Source organism: Lissotriton helveticus, chromosome 12, assembly GCF_964261635.1.
Source record: "Lissotriton helveticus chromosome 12, aLisHel1.1, whole genome shotgun sequence".
NCBI classification, from domain to species: domain Eukaryota; kingdom Metazoa; phylum Chordata; class Amphibia; order Caudata; family Salamandridae; genus Lissotriton; species Lissotriton helveticus.
In genome coordinates, this window is record NC_136073.1 from 763,889,566 (window position 1) to 763,902,513 (window position 12,948).

General features: G+C 51.3%; 1 protein-coding gene across 1 annotated transcript in view; it reads right to left on the reverse strand.

Moving 5' to 3' along the window:
• Positions 1-12,948, reverse strand: part of SMG5 (SMG5 nonsense mediated mRNA decay factor) — a 397,003-nt gene that overhangs the window by 84,710 nt on the left and 299,345 nt on the right. Inside the window, exons 18-20 of the mRNA XM_078669528.1 lie at positions 2,849-3,008; positions 2,236-2,326; positions 1,084-1,158 (exon numbers count right to left, since the gene is read on the reverse strand). Coding sequence (XP_078525654.1) covers positions 1,084-1,158; positions 2,236-2,326; positions 2,849-3,008 — 326 coding nt within the window. The remainder of the gene's footprint in view (positions 1-1,083; positions 1,159-2,235; positions 2,327-2,848; positions 3,009-12,948) is intronic.

The following is a 12,948-nucleotide window of genomic DNA, read 5'->3' on the forward strand; positions in this document are numbered from 1 at the left end:
TTAGGAAAGATAATAGCTCTATTAGAGCCAAGCTCTTCTGGAAAAGTGTGGGGACATGTAAATATACTGCACTTCCCACTACGAACAGATGCTTAGAGGGTAAGTAACATTTTTCATTTGTAGCATGTGCTGCTGGAGAAACACATTCTCTGCATAGACTGTAAATCAGTATTCCTCGAAAAGCAGTGGCTAGCATGTGAATGATACAGATGTCTAAAATGAGGTCCTTAAGACCAATTGGCCTGTTGTCTGGAAAGGATATCCACACAGTAATGTTTCGTGAACATGTGCGTGGTTGACAAGTGGCTGCTTTACATATGTCAGACAGGTGAATGTTACCATAGGAATGATATAGTCGTGGCCGCCTTCTGTGTACAATCTTCCCTAGGTGCAACAGGGAGGGCTCCTTTGGCCTTGAGAAAGCAACCCTTTATGCACTGGTCTATCCATCTGGCAATACATGCTAAGGATATAGATAGCTCCTGGGGTGCTTGGTGAAAGCTTCTAACAGCTGGTCTAACTTAGCTAGTCCTGTCGTAGCATGTGTTGCTGTAGATACACATGCGCTGCATAGACTGTAAATTAGTATTCCTCTATATGCGGTGGAAAACTGTTAGGGCCTGTTCGTAGGTGCTGAAAACGCATAGACCTCAAAGCATGTCTGAACTAGACGGCAGAAAAAAAGAATCTAACAAAGACTCGGTGCCTGTAAGCATTGCCAACCAAGGGCGGAGTCACTATATACATCCTCACTCGAAATACTTCTTTGAAGAAAAACAACTTGCAACCATCTGATCTCAACACTAGAGGGCAGGAGCATGAAGAGTATTAGTATCTACAGCAACACATGCAACTAAAACTATTATGTAAGAAATACTTCAGTGAGGCTGGGCAATCCATACAAGGATTTTTTTTTTAATTTTTGGCTTTACCAGCTAGTTCAAGGAGTTGGACTTTGATGACCTTCAACCATGTTGACCTATCAGATTGACTCGGGAGGTAGATTTAAATGCACTCAATAGAATTAAAAAAACTGAGCTTATACTTCCAGAAGAACATTTCATTTTGAGACTACAATCTTACCAAGCATCCACATCTTGTCTCTTCAGCTTGTGCCTCTCAAAGCTTTTTCCAGTATCTTTCTGGCAACGAAGATATCTGAGTAAAAAAAAAGTGGATACATATTTAACATTTTAACAAGCGAGCAACTTCAAAACTGGACCAAACAGTTGAAGACCATAATGAGCATTCAAGCAGAAATGCTATGGCCAAGCTCATGCCTACAATGGTTCCAAACAATTCTTTATTTCTTGTACACCTGTTCACTTAATTGGCTTCAAATAAGGCAAACTGGTGGACATAATGTTGCAAATGGAGGAAAGAAGAGGGAAGTTGAGAGACAGGAGTTTAAAAAAGCATGAGCCCTATTGATACCAACTCCTTTTTTCATTTCCAGCACCACCTTCTTTAAAACCACACCACCATGATGGGGTTCTGGTAAAAAGGCGTGGACTCCTACTCCTCGTAAAAGACTTATGGATACCTTGCTCACAGTATTTTATCAAAAGTCAGTAGCCTGCACCAGGACATGTGGTTAGAAATATTCCTCCTTAACTTTAGGTATCCTGGATTGATGCTTTTTTACTCCAATGTGATATACGAAGATATCATGCAGAATCTGGCAGAGAGCCGAGTTATCCACTATATCCACTATGATCATACAAGGCATCCTTTCTGAATTACTACTGTCACGGTGATGGTCCTAATGCCAGAAGGAATTGAGTGAGTTTTAGAAGACGCCAGTGTCTGGAAAGAGTGACTAATCCACCATCCAGGCATCAAATGTATGCCTTCTGCAAGACAAAAATTTGACAAAACTTCCCTTCTGCCCCAGATTAAGCTGCTAGACTTGCTGTGTTCGATGTTTCCCTTTCACAACTTCATAGACCTATTCAACCCCTAAGGGTCTGCACAGTGCTATGGTACCTCCTAGGCTTACCTTCCACACTAACCCTGAATTGCACTTGAAGAAACAGGCAACAGGCATAATCACCGCTGCCAGCTGTTAGCCACTGTGTGCTCCGGGTCAAAATGGGGGAAATGGAAAAGAAGTCTACAAGGAATTTGGCAGAAGCAGCATTCTTTAATTCAGAGAGCACCGTTGCCAGAGAGAAGCTTTAAAATTAGCCCAATGTGTATACTTACTGTAGGCTTGAAAAATAAGTCTTTACTCACCGGTTTCCCTTTTTGAATTCCACCTCAAGATAGCGGATTGCATCACGAGCTCCTCCATTCTCCTTCTTCAGAAAGTCCAATCCATCGATCACTTTTAGGGGAAAGAAACATTTACTCTGCTAGTGAAATTGCTGGAAGAGACTAGATTGCTCCACTTGTAAGCAGACTACACATCAGAGGGCAGAATGGAGATTAGTACAGATGGAGATCAGGTCCCATCAAATTGCAATGAAAATTAATAGCAACAGGAAGTAAAAATTATCAATAGTGATATAGCAGACTGCATTTAAATTAAACCTCCCCTCATGTAGCAAAAGCAAAGCTTAATATATAAGAGTATTTTGAACCAACCAAAAGATGTGTGGTGATGATGTAAAGCTCTACAATGCCACCAAATACCTTGGTGTGTGGTTACACTAGAGACATATGCACAAGCTGTCCACGATGTTAACCCACTCAAATATTCTAGATGGCTTAAAGGTATCCTTACGAAAGTTAAAGGTACACACCACTATAACAAAGAGCAATTTTTAGCCATTAACCTGTATGAAATTACTACTGCAAACAAAAAGAATGCTATTAAATAGACTAGATGAAAAATATTCCCACTCACCTGTTCTAGGTATGATTATAATAAAGCTCCCACTATTGACCAGCTGCCTGATGATAGGTAGGTGCTGGCAAAGAGCCTGAGTGTCTGGGACAAGGTACGGTGACATCGCAGACTGAGCCTTTGGCTGCTGCAGGCTTCCTTCAAGTTGTGAAACTTCCAGCTGGAATAGAACACACTATTAACTTTCCAGTGGATTAAGCTTCAGAATGTTCAAAAGACAGACACTTTGTGCGTAATAGAAGATGTGCCAATGAGGGAAGAAAGGAAAACCAATTGACATTCAGCACTGGTTTTTATGGTATAGATATGCTGCAGTCACAATTGTACAAACGTACTTGCCCCAGTGACTTTTGTACCTGCAGATCTTTATTAGACGTCTTTATGTGGCCTAGAAATATCTGGCCCTTAGGCCAGAGGAACACAGCAATGTCAGTCTCTTACAACTACTGAAGCATGGAGGCAGTGCTGCCTCTTGTTTTAAACTAGGTCTTACCCTTCGTACACACCAGAAGTTTTACAAACGCTACTCTTGGTCCAAACAAGGGGCCAGAAGCCAACATGAAACTGCTTTAAAAGGAGGGCAATCTGAAGAAAGGGAGACTAAGGGCTACCAATATAAGATTGACAACAGTGAACAACGTTTGCCTCCAGCATCTCTTTCTACAAGCTCTCTGGTTAATTGGCATGAGTGAAGGAGTAACACTCCTATGGAGAACCAAAACCTGTTAGTACACATTGTGCTCATGTGCTCATACTAGTTCTTGTGTTTTCACTCGCTCCTTTTCCCATTCGTATATTTCTGTTACACCCCCCCCACCCCCCCGTCCCCACACTCCCCCCCACCCCCCCACTCCCCCCCCCCTCCCCCCCACATGCCCCGCCAGCAGCCCTTTGTGTTTGAGCACTCCATACGAGTGCTTGCTACTTAGGGTCCGTTCCCATTTCTTTTACAACCAACAAACAGGCAAATGTCACTGGCTTAGATCACATTTTGTTTCCGCCAGCCCCACACCCTCCTTGTCAATAGCTTTTCCTTTGCACTTGCTGTTTTACAGACAGAACTAGAGCTACAGCAACATTGAACTGAACAGTATATAAAGTCACAATTTGAAAAGATTGTAAAGTGATTGATTTTGAAAACTAGGGCCCACTGTCCAAGCACTCTGCACTGCCTACATGCAACGTTCAAACATATTGCTGTGTGGTAAAAAGACAATTACCAAGTAATGGCATAGCCAATAGGTCTTGTCTTTTGGACCTTATAATTATTTCACTATGCAGCATATTGTCCAGGGTGCAACAATATCTACTGTTACTTCTAATGCCACTGGTGAACGGCCACACACACAACCAAGGATGGGCTTCTGTGTTATTTAATAAAGATTCGATAAAGTGTTTTCAAAATTCAAAAAGGAGTCTTTTTTGTAACCAAGAAGCTGTGACACAAATAGGCATATTTTAGCACTGCACTGAGAAGTACTTATTTAAGTTTAAAGTATTTTATTCATGACAACATGTAAGGACAAACAAACATTTCAAGAGAATGTAGCAGGGCGGAAAAGCAAGTGTCCAAAAGTACCGTTAATGAATAGCCATCCGTTAACTCCGCCTGCGCTATGATAGAGGGCTCTATCCGCCTCAACATGTTATGACATTACCCATGAAACCCCCCCACCCAACATGCCCCCCCAACACCCGAACTCCCATCCCCCCCTCCCAATCCCACCCCCGTCCAGTGCACAGTCCCCGAGCTCAACATACATCAGCGCTACAATACGAAGGAGAAACTCACAGGAAGATTAAGGGGCAGACTCCACCTGGGCTGGAAGCCTCAAAAGGCGGAGATATTTGGGACAGGTAAGTTCCCTAAATTCAGTAAGCAATAGGGAGTGAAATGGCTGCCAGAGCTCCCTAAACTGGTCCACATCACCCGCCACCGTGAGGGACAGCTTCTCCATACCCAACACATGCCACAACCTGTGGAGCCAGCCAGTGATAGACGGGACTGTAGCAGTGTGCCAATGAATCAGAATGTTCTGAACCGCGGAGCCCAGAGCTATAGCTATTTGTCTTCCTCTGCGGGAACGAAGGGGATACATCAGATCATTCGGAAGTCCCAGCAGGGTATAGGCAGGGAAACGTGGCAATTCAATTTCAAAAGCAGAATCAATTTCATCCAACACTTCCTTCCAGTAAAGTTCTAGGAGTGGGCAATCCCACAGTACATGCGTAAGTACCCTTATGTCCACACCCCCGCCAACACGCATCCGCTTTACTACGGTCAAACTCATGCACTCGTTCCGGTGTGTAATACCAATAGGTAGAGATTTTAGTCAAGGTATCAGTGAGTCCCATGTGGTAGGCTGAGTGCCGCGCTCTATAGGCTATGTGTTCCCATTCCTTAGGGCTCAGCGTCCTCCCTAGCTCCCTCTCCCAACGCTCTCTCCCAGGGTGATAAAAGTGTGTTGCCGGGGGCTGCAGCAGCTTGTACAAGTCAGTAATCAGTTTGGAGTCCGAAGTCCGTGTCATGAGCCAGTGCTCATAAGGGAAAAAAGGCCGATCGGCCGTCTCTCGTACTTGCGGGTGGAGGGCCCAGTGGCGGGCCTGCATGTAATGAAGTCGCTCCGTTTCTGGAAGTGAGAACTCCTGGCGAAGTTGGGGAAAAGGAACCACCCCGTCTGGGCCATAAAGATGACACAAGGCTCTGCACCCCGCCTGTTGCCACCTCGCAAACGCTCCTCTTTCCATCCCCGGGGTAAAGTCCGGATTGTCCACCAGCGGAGTAAGCGGTGACGGGAACGTGGTGAGGTCACGTAGAACGCTCGTAGCATCCCACACCCGCAGTGGCACCCTTGTAACAAAAGGCATAGAGATTTCTGGGCCGATGTGGGCGACGCAGGAAGGGGATTTCCTGCAGCGGTCTCCCAGCCACCGCCTGATCCTGGAAGAGCCAATGCTTATCAGACTCCCACCTACTCCATTCCACCAGGAAACGCAGCTGTGCTGCCTGGAAGTATTTGCGGAAGTCTGGGATACCCAGTCCACCCGCCTCCGGGGCCAGCAGCGAGAGGGCCCTACGCAATCTAGGCTTCTTCCCCTGCCAGACAAACCGAGAAACGTCGGCCTGTAATTGCGAGATCCATCCTCCGGGCGGTTGGAGCGGCAAGGCCCGAAAGAGGTATAACACCTGAGGTAGAATCGTCATTTTAACAGCAGCTATCCTGCCAAGCCAGGAAAAAGCGCCTCGACTCCATCGGCCCAGTTCCTCCTTGATCTTGGCCCCCAGGGCTCGATAGTTTGTCGACACCATCGCCGCCACGGTAGGTGCAATCTGGATGCCCAAATAGGGCACTGCTTCCGAGGACCATAACATGGGAAACCGCTGCTGCAAACAGGCCCTAGTGACCGGGTCAAGGGAGATATCCAGCGCTACTGATTTACCCATGTTCATCCGAAATCCAGACACCGCGCCAAAGGAGGAGAGTTCCTCCATGCATGCCGGGAGAGTCACGGCGGGCTTGTCAATAGACAGTATAACATCATCAGCGTAAAGGCTAACCGCGTGTGTGAAGGCCCCCATCCGGATGCCGGTCACTCGCGGGTTATCTCGCACCCGCTGGGCAAAAGGCTCCATGTAGAGCGCGAAAAGCAAAGGTGAAAGCGGGCAACCCTGCCTGGTGCCCCGTTCAATGTCGAAGGAGGCAGAGGCGTGCCCATTACCGCGGACCACCGCCGATGGACTAACGTAGCAATTAAGGATCATGGTGCGGAATTTCTCACCTATACCCGCTTTCATGAGCACCCGCTCCAGGTAAGGCCAGTGGACTCGGTCAAACGCTTTCTCTGCGTCCACCGCCAACATCATTCGCTCCCCAGGAACCCGAGAGGCCTTCTCCAGCAAATGAACAATTCGTTTCGTATTGTCCACTGTCTGCCGCCCCGGGACAAAACCCGCCTGGTCGGGATCGATAAGGCTGGGTAGATGGAGAGCTAGTCTAGCAGCAAGTATCCCCGTATACAGTTTTAAATCAATATCCAGAAGGGAGATCGGCCGGTAGGATCCACATTGCTTCGGGTCCTTACCTGGCTTAGGGATAACCGAGATCGAGGCCCTGAGCAGATCAGGTGGAATGGCCCCGGCTCCGCAAAGGAGTTGAAGAGGCGCGTCAGGATGGGTGCCAGCGTCATGCAAAATGTTTTATAATACAGCGCAATGTAGCCGTCTGGGCCCGGTGCCTTTCCGTGCTTGAGTCGGGCAATGGCAGAAACTACTTCTTCGATCCTAATGTCCCTGTCCAGATAGTCCGCCTGCACAGGGTCCAGAGAGGGAAGTGTGATCGAGGCCAGATAAGTGTCCATCGCCTCCTCATCCGGAGGATCCCCGGTATAGAGGTCTTTGTAAAAGCCCCGAAAGACTGCAGCTATCCGCTCGTCTTCAGTTTCCGGCATGCCCATCGGACCAGAGATCTCCTTGACCAGCTGGCTCTGCCGCGCCACACGGAGCCTATTTGCCAACAACTTGCCACAGCGGTCCCCTCCAGTATAAAAGGCGTGTCGCAACCGCAAAGCGGCGTACTCCGCCCGGTCGAGGTCCAGGGCCGCTAGGAGCTTCCTGGCTTCCTTGAGCTGCCGCCAAATTCGGGGGGCCCCGGTTCTGCGATGGATCCGTTCCAGTTCCCTAACACGATCTGTGAGTTCATCTCTCTTGGCCTGCCGCTCCCTATTGTCCGCCGAGGAAATCGCTATAAATTCCCCTCTGATGACTGCCTTCAAAGCCGCCCAGTGCGTGGCCCGACTAGTGTCTGCATTATCGTTATGGGATTGAAATTCCTGAATCGACTTTGCAATGCGAGCCACCACTTCTGCCCTATGCAGCAGCGTATTCCGAAGGCGCCACGTCCGTGGGCGGAGCGCCGTCGGGGGCATAGTTAACAGGACCTCGACCGGGGCATGGTCCGAGAGGGAGATCACACCCATTTCAGATCCAGATGCCAACGCCTTCACTGGGGAGGTAACCAACAGGTGATCTAACCGTGCGTACGTTTTGTGGGCATGAGAATAGTACGAGTAGTCCCTATCCGTCGGGTGCAAATGTCGCCATATATCAAGTAGGTCCACCTCGTCCAGCTGAGCCTTACGGTCCGCCGAGAGTTCTCCAACCTGAGGGGAGCGTTGCGCCGACCTATCCAGCGCAGAGTCGAAGACAATATTGAAGTCTCCCCCGAGTATGACATGTCTATCCTGGGAAGATGTGACCTCCTCGATCGCCGCCTGAAGAAAGCGGTCCTGACGGTCATTAGGACTATAGAGGGACCCTATCGTGAAGAAGAGACCCCCAATTCGAAATCGATAAGCCAGTAACCTACCCTTTTGCTCAGCAAATTTGTGGAGAACCTCCCCCTGGAAACGCCGCGCCACCAGAATCGCCACCCCAGCTGTTTTAGTGGTGCATGAGGAAAAGAATTGTGCGGGGAACTTGTGTGAGCGGAGTCTATGAGTGTCCTGTGACAGTAGGTGCGTCTCCTGGAGGAGACAGATATCTGCCTGTGTGTTCTCTAAAAGTGAAAGGACGGCCCGCCTCTTCACGGGATTATTCAGACCCCGGACATTCAGGGTCACTACCTTACAAGTGGTTGGAGGCATGAGTGGTGTTGTAGTAGAAAGCAACAAGGACCCACCGCAAAAACAGGAGGACAAGAGCGTCAATCAGCCCGTGGCGCAGCAGAGTACCATGCATAGAATATTGACACAAAAAGCAGACAGTTCCAGGCAAACCATAAAGCAGGCCACCCAACCAGCAGCTCACCGCCCTCAAGAAACTTCCGGTAACCCCTCCCTCCTCTCCCCAATATTCATGCCAAGCAGAGAGGCAGATCGCCCCGCTGAAGCCAGAGCCAATCAGAAGCAGATCAAAAAGCACAGACAAAGTCAAAATGACCAGGAACCCCCGTGTGCACTGGACGACCCTCCCTCCCCATCCCAAACCCCCAGACCCCATCTCCCACTCTGTTCCCCAACTCCCCTTGCCCCCCCCCCCCAACTGTTCCCCGTCCTCCCCACCCACCCTCTCGCATCCAGCCCCCTCCCGCAACTGGGACCGGATCAACAACTTTAAACACCCCCCTCTCTACCCCCCCCAGAACTTGTAGACCCATTGTCCCAGTCCGGTCCTTATCGGACAAGCCCGCGGAAAGTCAGAAAAAGTGGACGTCCAGCCACCTCGCACCCCCCATTCCCCCCACCCCCCCAGACCCTCAAACCTGCAGCTCCATCACAGCGATGTCGATCTCCCCCCGGAGTTCACTTATGCTGTCAGCGCCACCACAGGTGCAATATCAGCTCCAGTTCCATCCTGTACTGCTGCATCCGACTCCTCTCGGGCCCTAGGAGAGTCCGGGCGCGACAAGGAAGCAGATGATCGCTGGCCGGGGACTGTCTGCCAACCGTCTCTAGTAATACGGCTCCGGTGCGGTGTGTGAGCTCCGTCCTCAGTGGCTGTGATCCCCAGCACTCCACACGTGTCCTGAAGAGAACGCAACTGGTGCAAGGTTCCGTTCCACCTGAAAATGAGCCGGAAGGGATGTCCCCAGGAATATTGAGTGCCATGTTCCCTGAGAAAGTCAGTCGCAATTTTAAAAGCTTTGCGTTTTTGCAGAGTAGATGCGGCTAGGTCCTGATAGAGAGCTATCCGGTGGCCTCTGAATTCCAGGGAGGGTCTCCTCCGGGCTTCCCTCAGTATCCGCTCCTTCAAGGGATAGTCCGGCAGAAAAGCCAAGATGTCAGGAGGAGGCGCTGAATTCCGGCGTTGCAGACCTACCCTGTGCGCCCTGTCAATCCGAATGGCAAAGTCAGCCGATTCCCCCAGCACCTCTCTGAACAGCTCCCCGAGGTAGGTCGCCACATCTTCCCCTTCTTCCCGGGACGGCACTCCCCGGACGCGGATGTTGTTTCTCCTGGAGCGATTCTCAAGGTCCTCTGTGTGCGCCTGCAGGTCAAGGTGCTGTTCCCGGAGTCGGACGACCTCCTGTTGCAACTGTGTAATTTCTTCGTCCCTAGCGTGGCCCGCTTCTTCCACTGTGGACACTCTGTCACCGAGACCGTCCACCTCCCTCCGTATCTCACGGACTTCACCTGCGACCTCCTGCTTAAGCGTCTGAAAATCGTCCCTCAAGGAGCTGAAGAGGGACTCCAGGAAGGACCTCGTAACTGGGGGTTCTCCCCCACTCGCTCCTTGGGCACCGCTCGAGTGGGGTGGGGACGGGTGACCTCGGTCCTGTCTTGCAGTGCTCCGGTTCAGCATCTCTGGCAGTGTGCGGTCCCCCTTCCGGGTCCCCTTGTTGTTCGACATGTTGGCTCTCGAGGTGCTCTCCTGAAAATCCAACAGCCCAATCCCAGGTGCAACTTCGGAAGCACGCCGCCGGACTCCCCCCAGTGGCCGCTTCCTCGACGATAGACCACCCTCCCGGGCCTCCAGCTCCAATCCGCCCGGCTCTGCTCTCCTCTCTCACTGCACAAGCCTCGCGGCTTCGGGCTCGGCGTCACTCACGGCACCGAGGGATCGCCCTTCAAGCTAGGCCACAGCAGACCCTCAGGGGCCACGTGGGGGTTGCAGTAATGTCTGGGCGGCTCTCCCAGTCTCCCACGGTCAGGCCCAGAATGCCACCAGGGATCCCCTTGAGGAAAGGGTCTGTCCCAGTTCTACCCCGGTGGCCAAGTGCAAAGGCGGGCAGAAACACAGAAGCCCAACTCCCGGTCCCCGGTGGCCTCGAGGGGCGACGGCCGCCACAGTCCTCTCCGTTGTTCCCCAGCTGCCTCTCTTCTCTCGGTGCACAAGCCCCGTGGCCTCGGGCTCGGAGTCACCTACGCCACCGAGGGATCGCCCATCAAGCTAGGCCACAGCAGACCCTCAGGGGCCACGTGGGGGCTGCAGTAATGTCCGGGCGTCTCCCTCCTTCTCCCACGGTCAGGCCCAGAATGCCGCCAGAGGCCCGCTTGAGAAGGGGTCCGTCCCGGTTCTATACCGGTGGCCAAGTGTAAGGGCGGACAGAACCACCGGAGCCCAACTCCCGGTCTCCCGTGGCCCCAAGGGGTGACGGCCGCTACAGTCCTCACTGTTGTCCCCCAGCTGTGTGACTCACCACAGGGTTCTGCGTCTGCCCAGAAGCGCCGCTCCGTGCTCCGCAATGTCTACCGGAGGGCCGGGGGGTCACCGCCGTGCAGCGTCTCTGAGGCCCGGGGCACAGGCCGAAGCCGCGGCCTCGCGTAGCAGGGTGCCCCGAGTCCGGGACCTCTCCCTCCTCACCCCCGCTCCAGCCGGTCCACGCTCCGACGGGGTGACACAGGACCAGGCAGGTCCGTCCGGGTCCGGCAGGCAGGGCCCACAGTGCTCGCTGACCCGCTCAGAGGCCGTCAAAGTAGTCGAGGCCCAGGACCCAGGCCCGAGCCCCGGCCTTGCGTGAAGTCCGACGCCGGCCCGGCGTCGGAGTCTCTATGGTTCCGGGTCCGGCAGCCCAGACCCCCGGCCCCCGCGGCAATGAGAGGCTCAGAAATCCGGAGCAGGCGGGCAGGGTCGGCGAATCCGCAGCAATCAACCGGGCTTACGTCTACGGCCGGGCAGGGTCCGTCTCTGCACTAGGCCGTGTGCTAGGCCCCGCTCGCCCTCCGCAGCGGTGTCCCGTCTGGTGTCAGCCCAGCTCCCCGAGGGGGGGTCAGGCGATCTCACAGATGCTCCTCCGGTGCTATGGGCCCCCGCTCTATGTAATGCAGCGTCCCGGGGGGAGAATCAGCGCATTTACAGCAAGATCAGGGTCTCGGGATGGCGGAGCTCACTTAGAGTGCGACCACTCAGCCCGCCATCTTGGCCACGCCCCAGAAGTACTTATTTAAAGCGTTTTTTTGTTCAACTGGTAGTTTGAACTTGTATATCTGGAAGTGCTTTCATACGTGAGAATACATTTTTATTTTAGTGAAATAAGATATAAGAGCGGCACCATTAAACCATGACACATTAAATACCCAAAACCCTTATGCATTAGAAACTAAAGAGTCACATTGATTACACTCTTAAACAAAATCCTGCAAATAAAACGCTTTAAAAACATTTAAAATGCAGAGGTGGTCTTGTGGAGTAGGGTGACTGTCATTCCATGTTATCATGGAGAATGGTTCCAGTCCTGAACTTTTCATCAACAAATACTTGCTATCTGGTGTGTCAGTTTAATTAGTTTTAAGGAGGCAAAGTAATACAACAACATGCAGAATGCATCTGGCTGACAAACAAAAGCCAGGACTGGAAACAGTGCTTATAATAACCTGAAGGTATGCTATTGTGGCAGGCTCTAAGGATATCTGCATGCTAAGTGTCTTGCCAACACACTCAACTCAATCAGGAGACTCACGTTTTTAAAGTAAAAAATTTCATTTGAGCTTTCCCTAACTTCAAATGTCCTCCACTTTAATTTAACTCAGCGTCCATAATTATTAAAACACATTTAAAATGCCCAAGCAAAATTAGTTTTCCTAGACTTCTTTTGAGTGGAACAAACCACGAGAACAGTTTTATAAATGAAAATACATAATTTCCCCACAGTTTCACTTCCATTCCAGTTCAATGGACTGTTCCTGGATCCTTAGCGATGCTACACAACTAGCAGGCACATGTACCCTGAACTGTGATGAGTGCGGAAGGGCAGGTAGACACCGCTCTGTAGGCTGACGTCATACTTAAACTACTGCTACGGGCAAACCTGAAGTGGCGATTGTTAGGTCGTTGAACCCTGGCCAGGCTAGCAGATGGCCATACACACTGGAGCATTGTCAGCAGTGTAGGCACAAGATGGAGCAGGACTTGGGACCTAGGGCACAGGGGTGGGAGTGGTGGATATCACCCGGCCCTTGCAAAACGCTCATATTCCTCGTGCACATTAGATTCGTCGAAACCATAGGACCTGGCAGGTATATGCTGAGGCCAGCAGCAGCAAACTGGAAGACATGCTCATGACCAAGGGATAGGCCGGGGGACTCTGGTCAGTGGATTGAGCCAAACAGGCTGCCATGTGGATATGGATCGAAGGAGAGAACATGGCGGTAGGGGTGAGGGA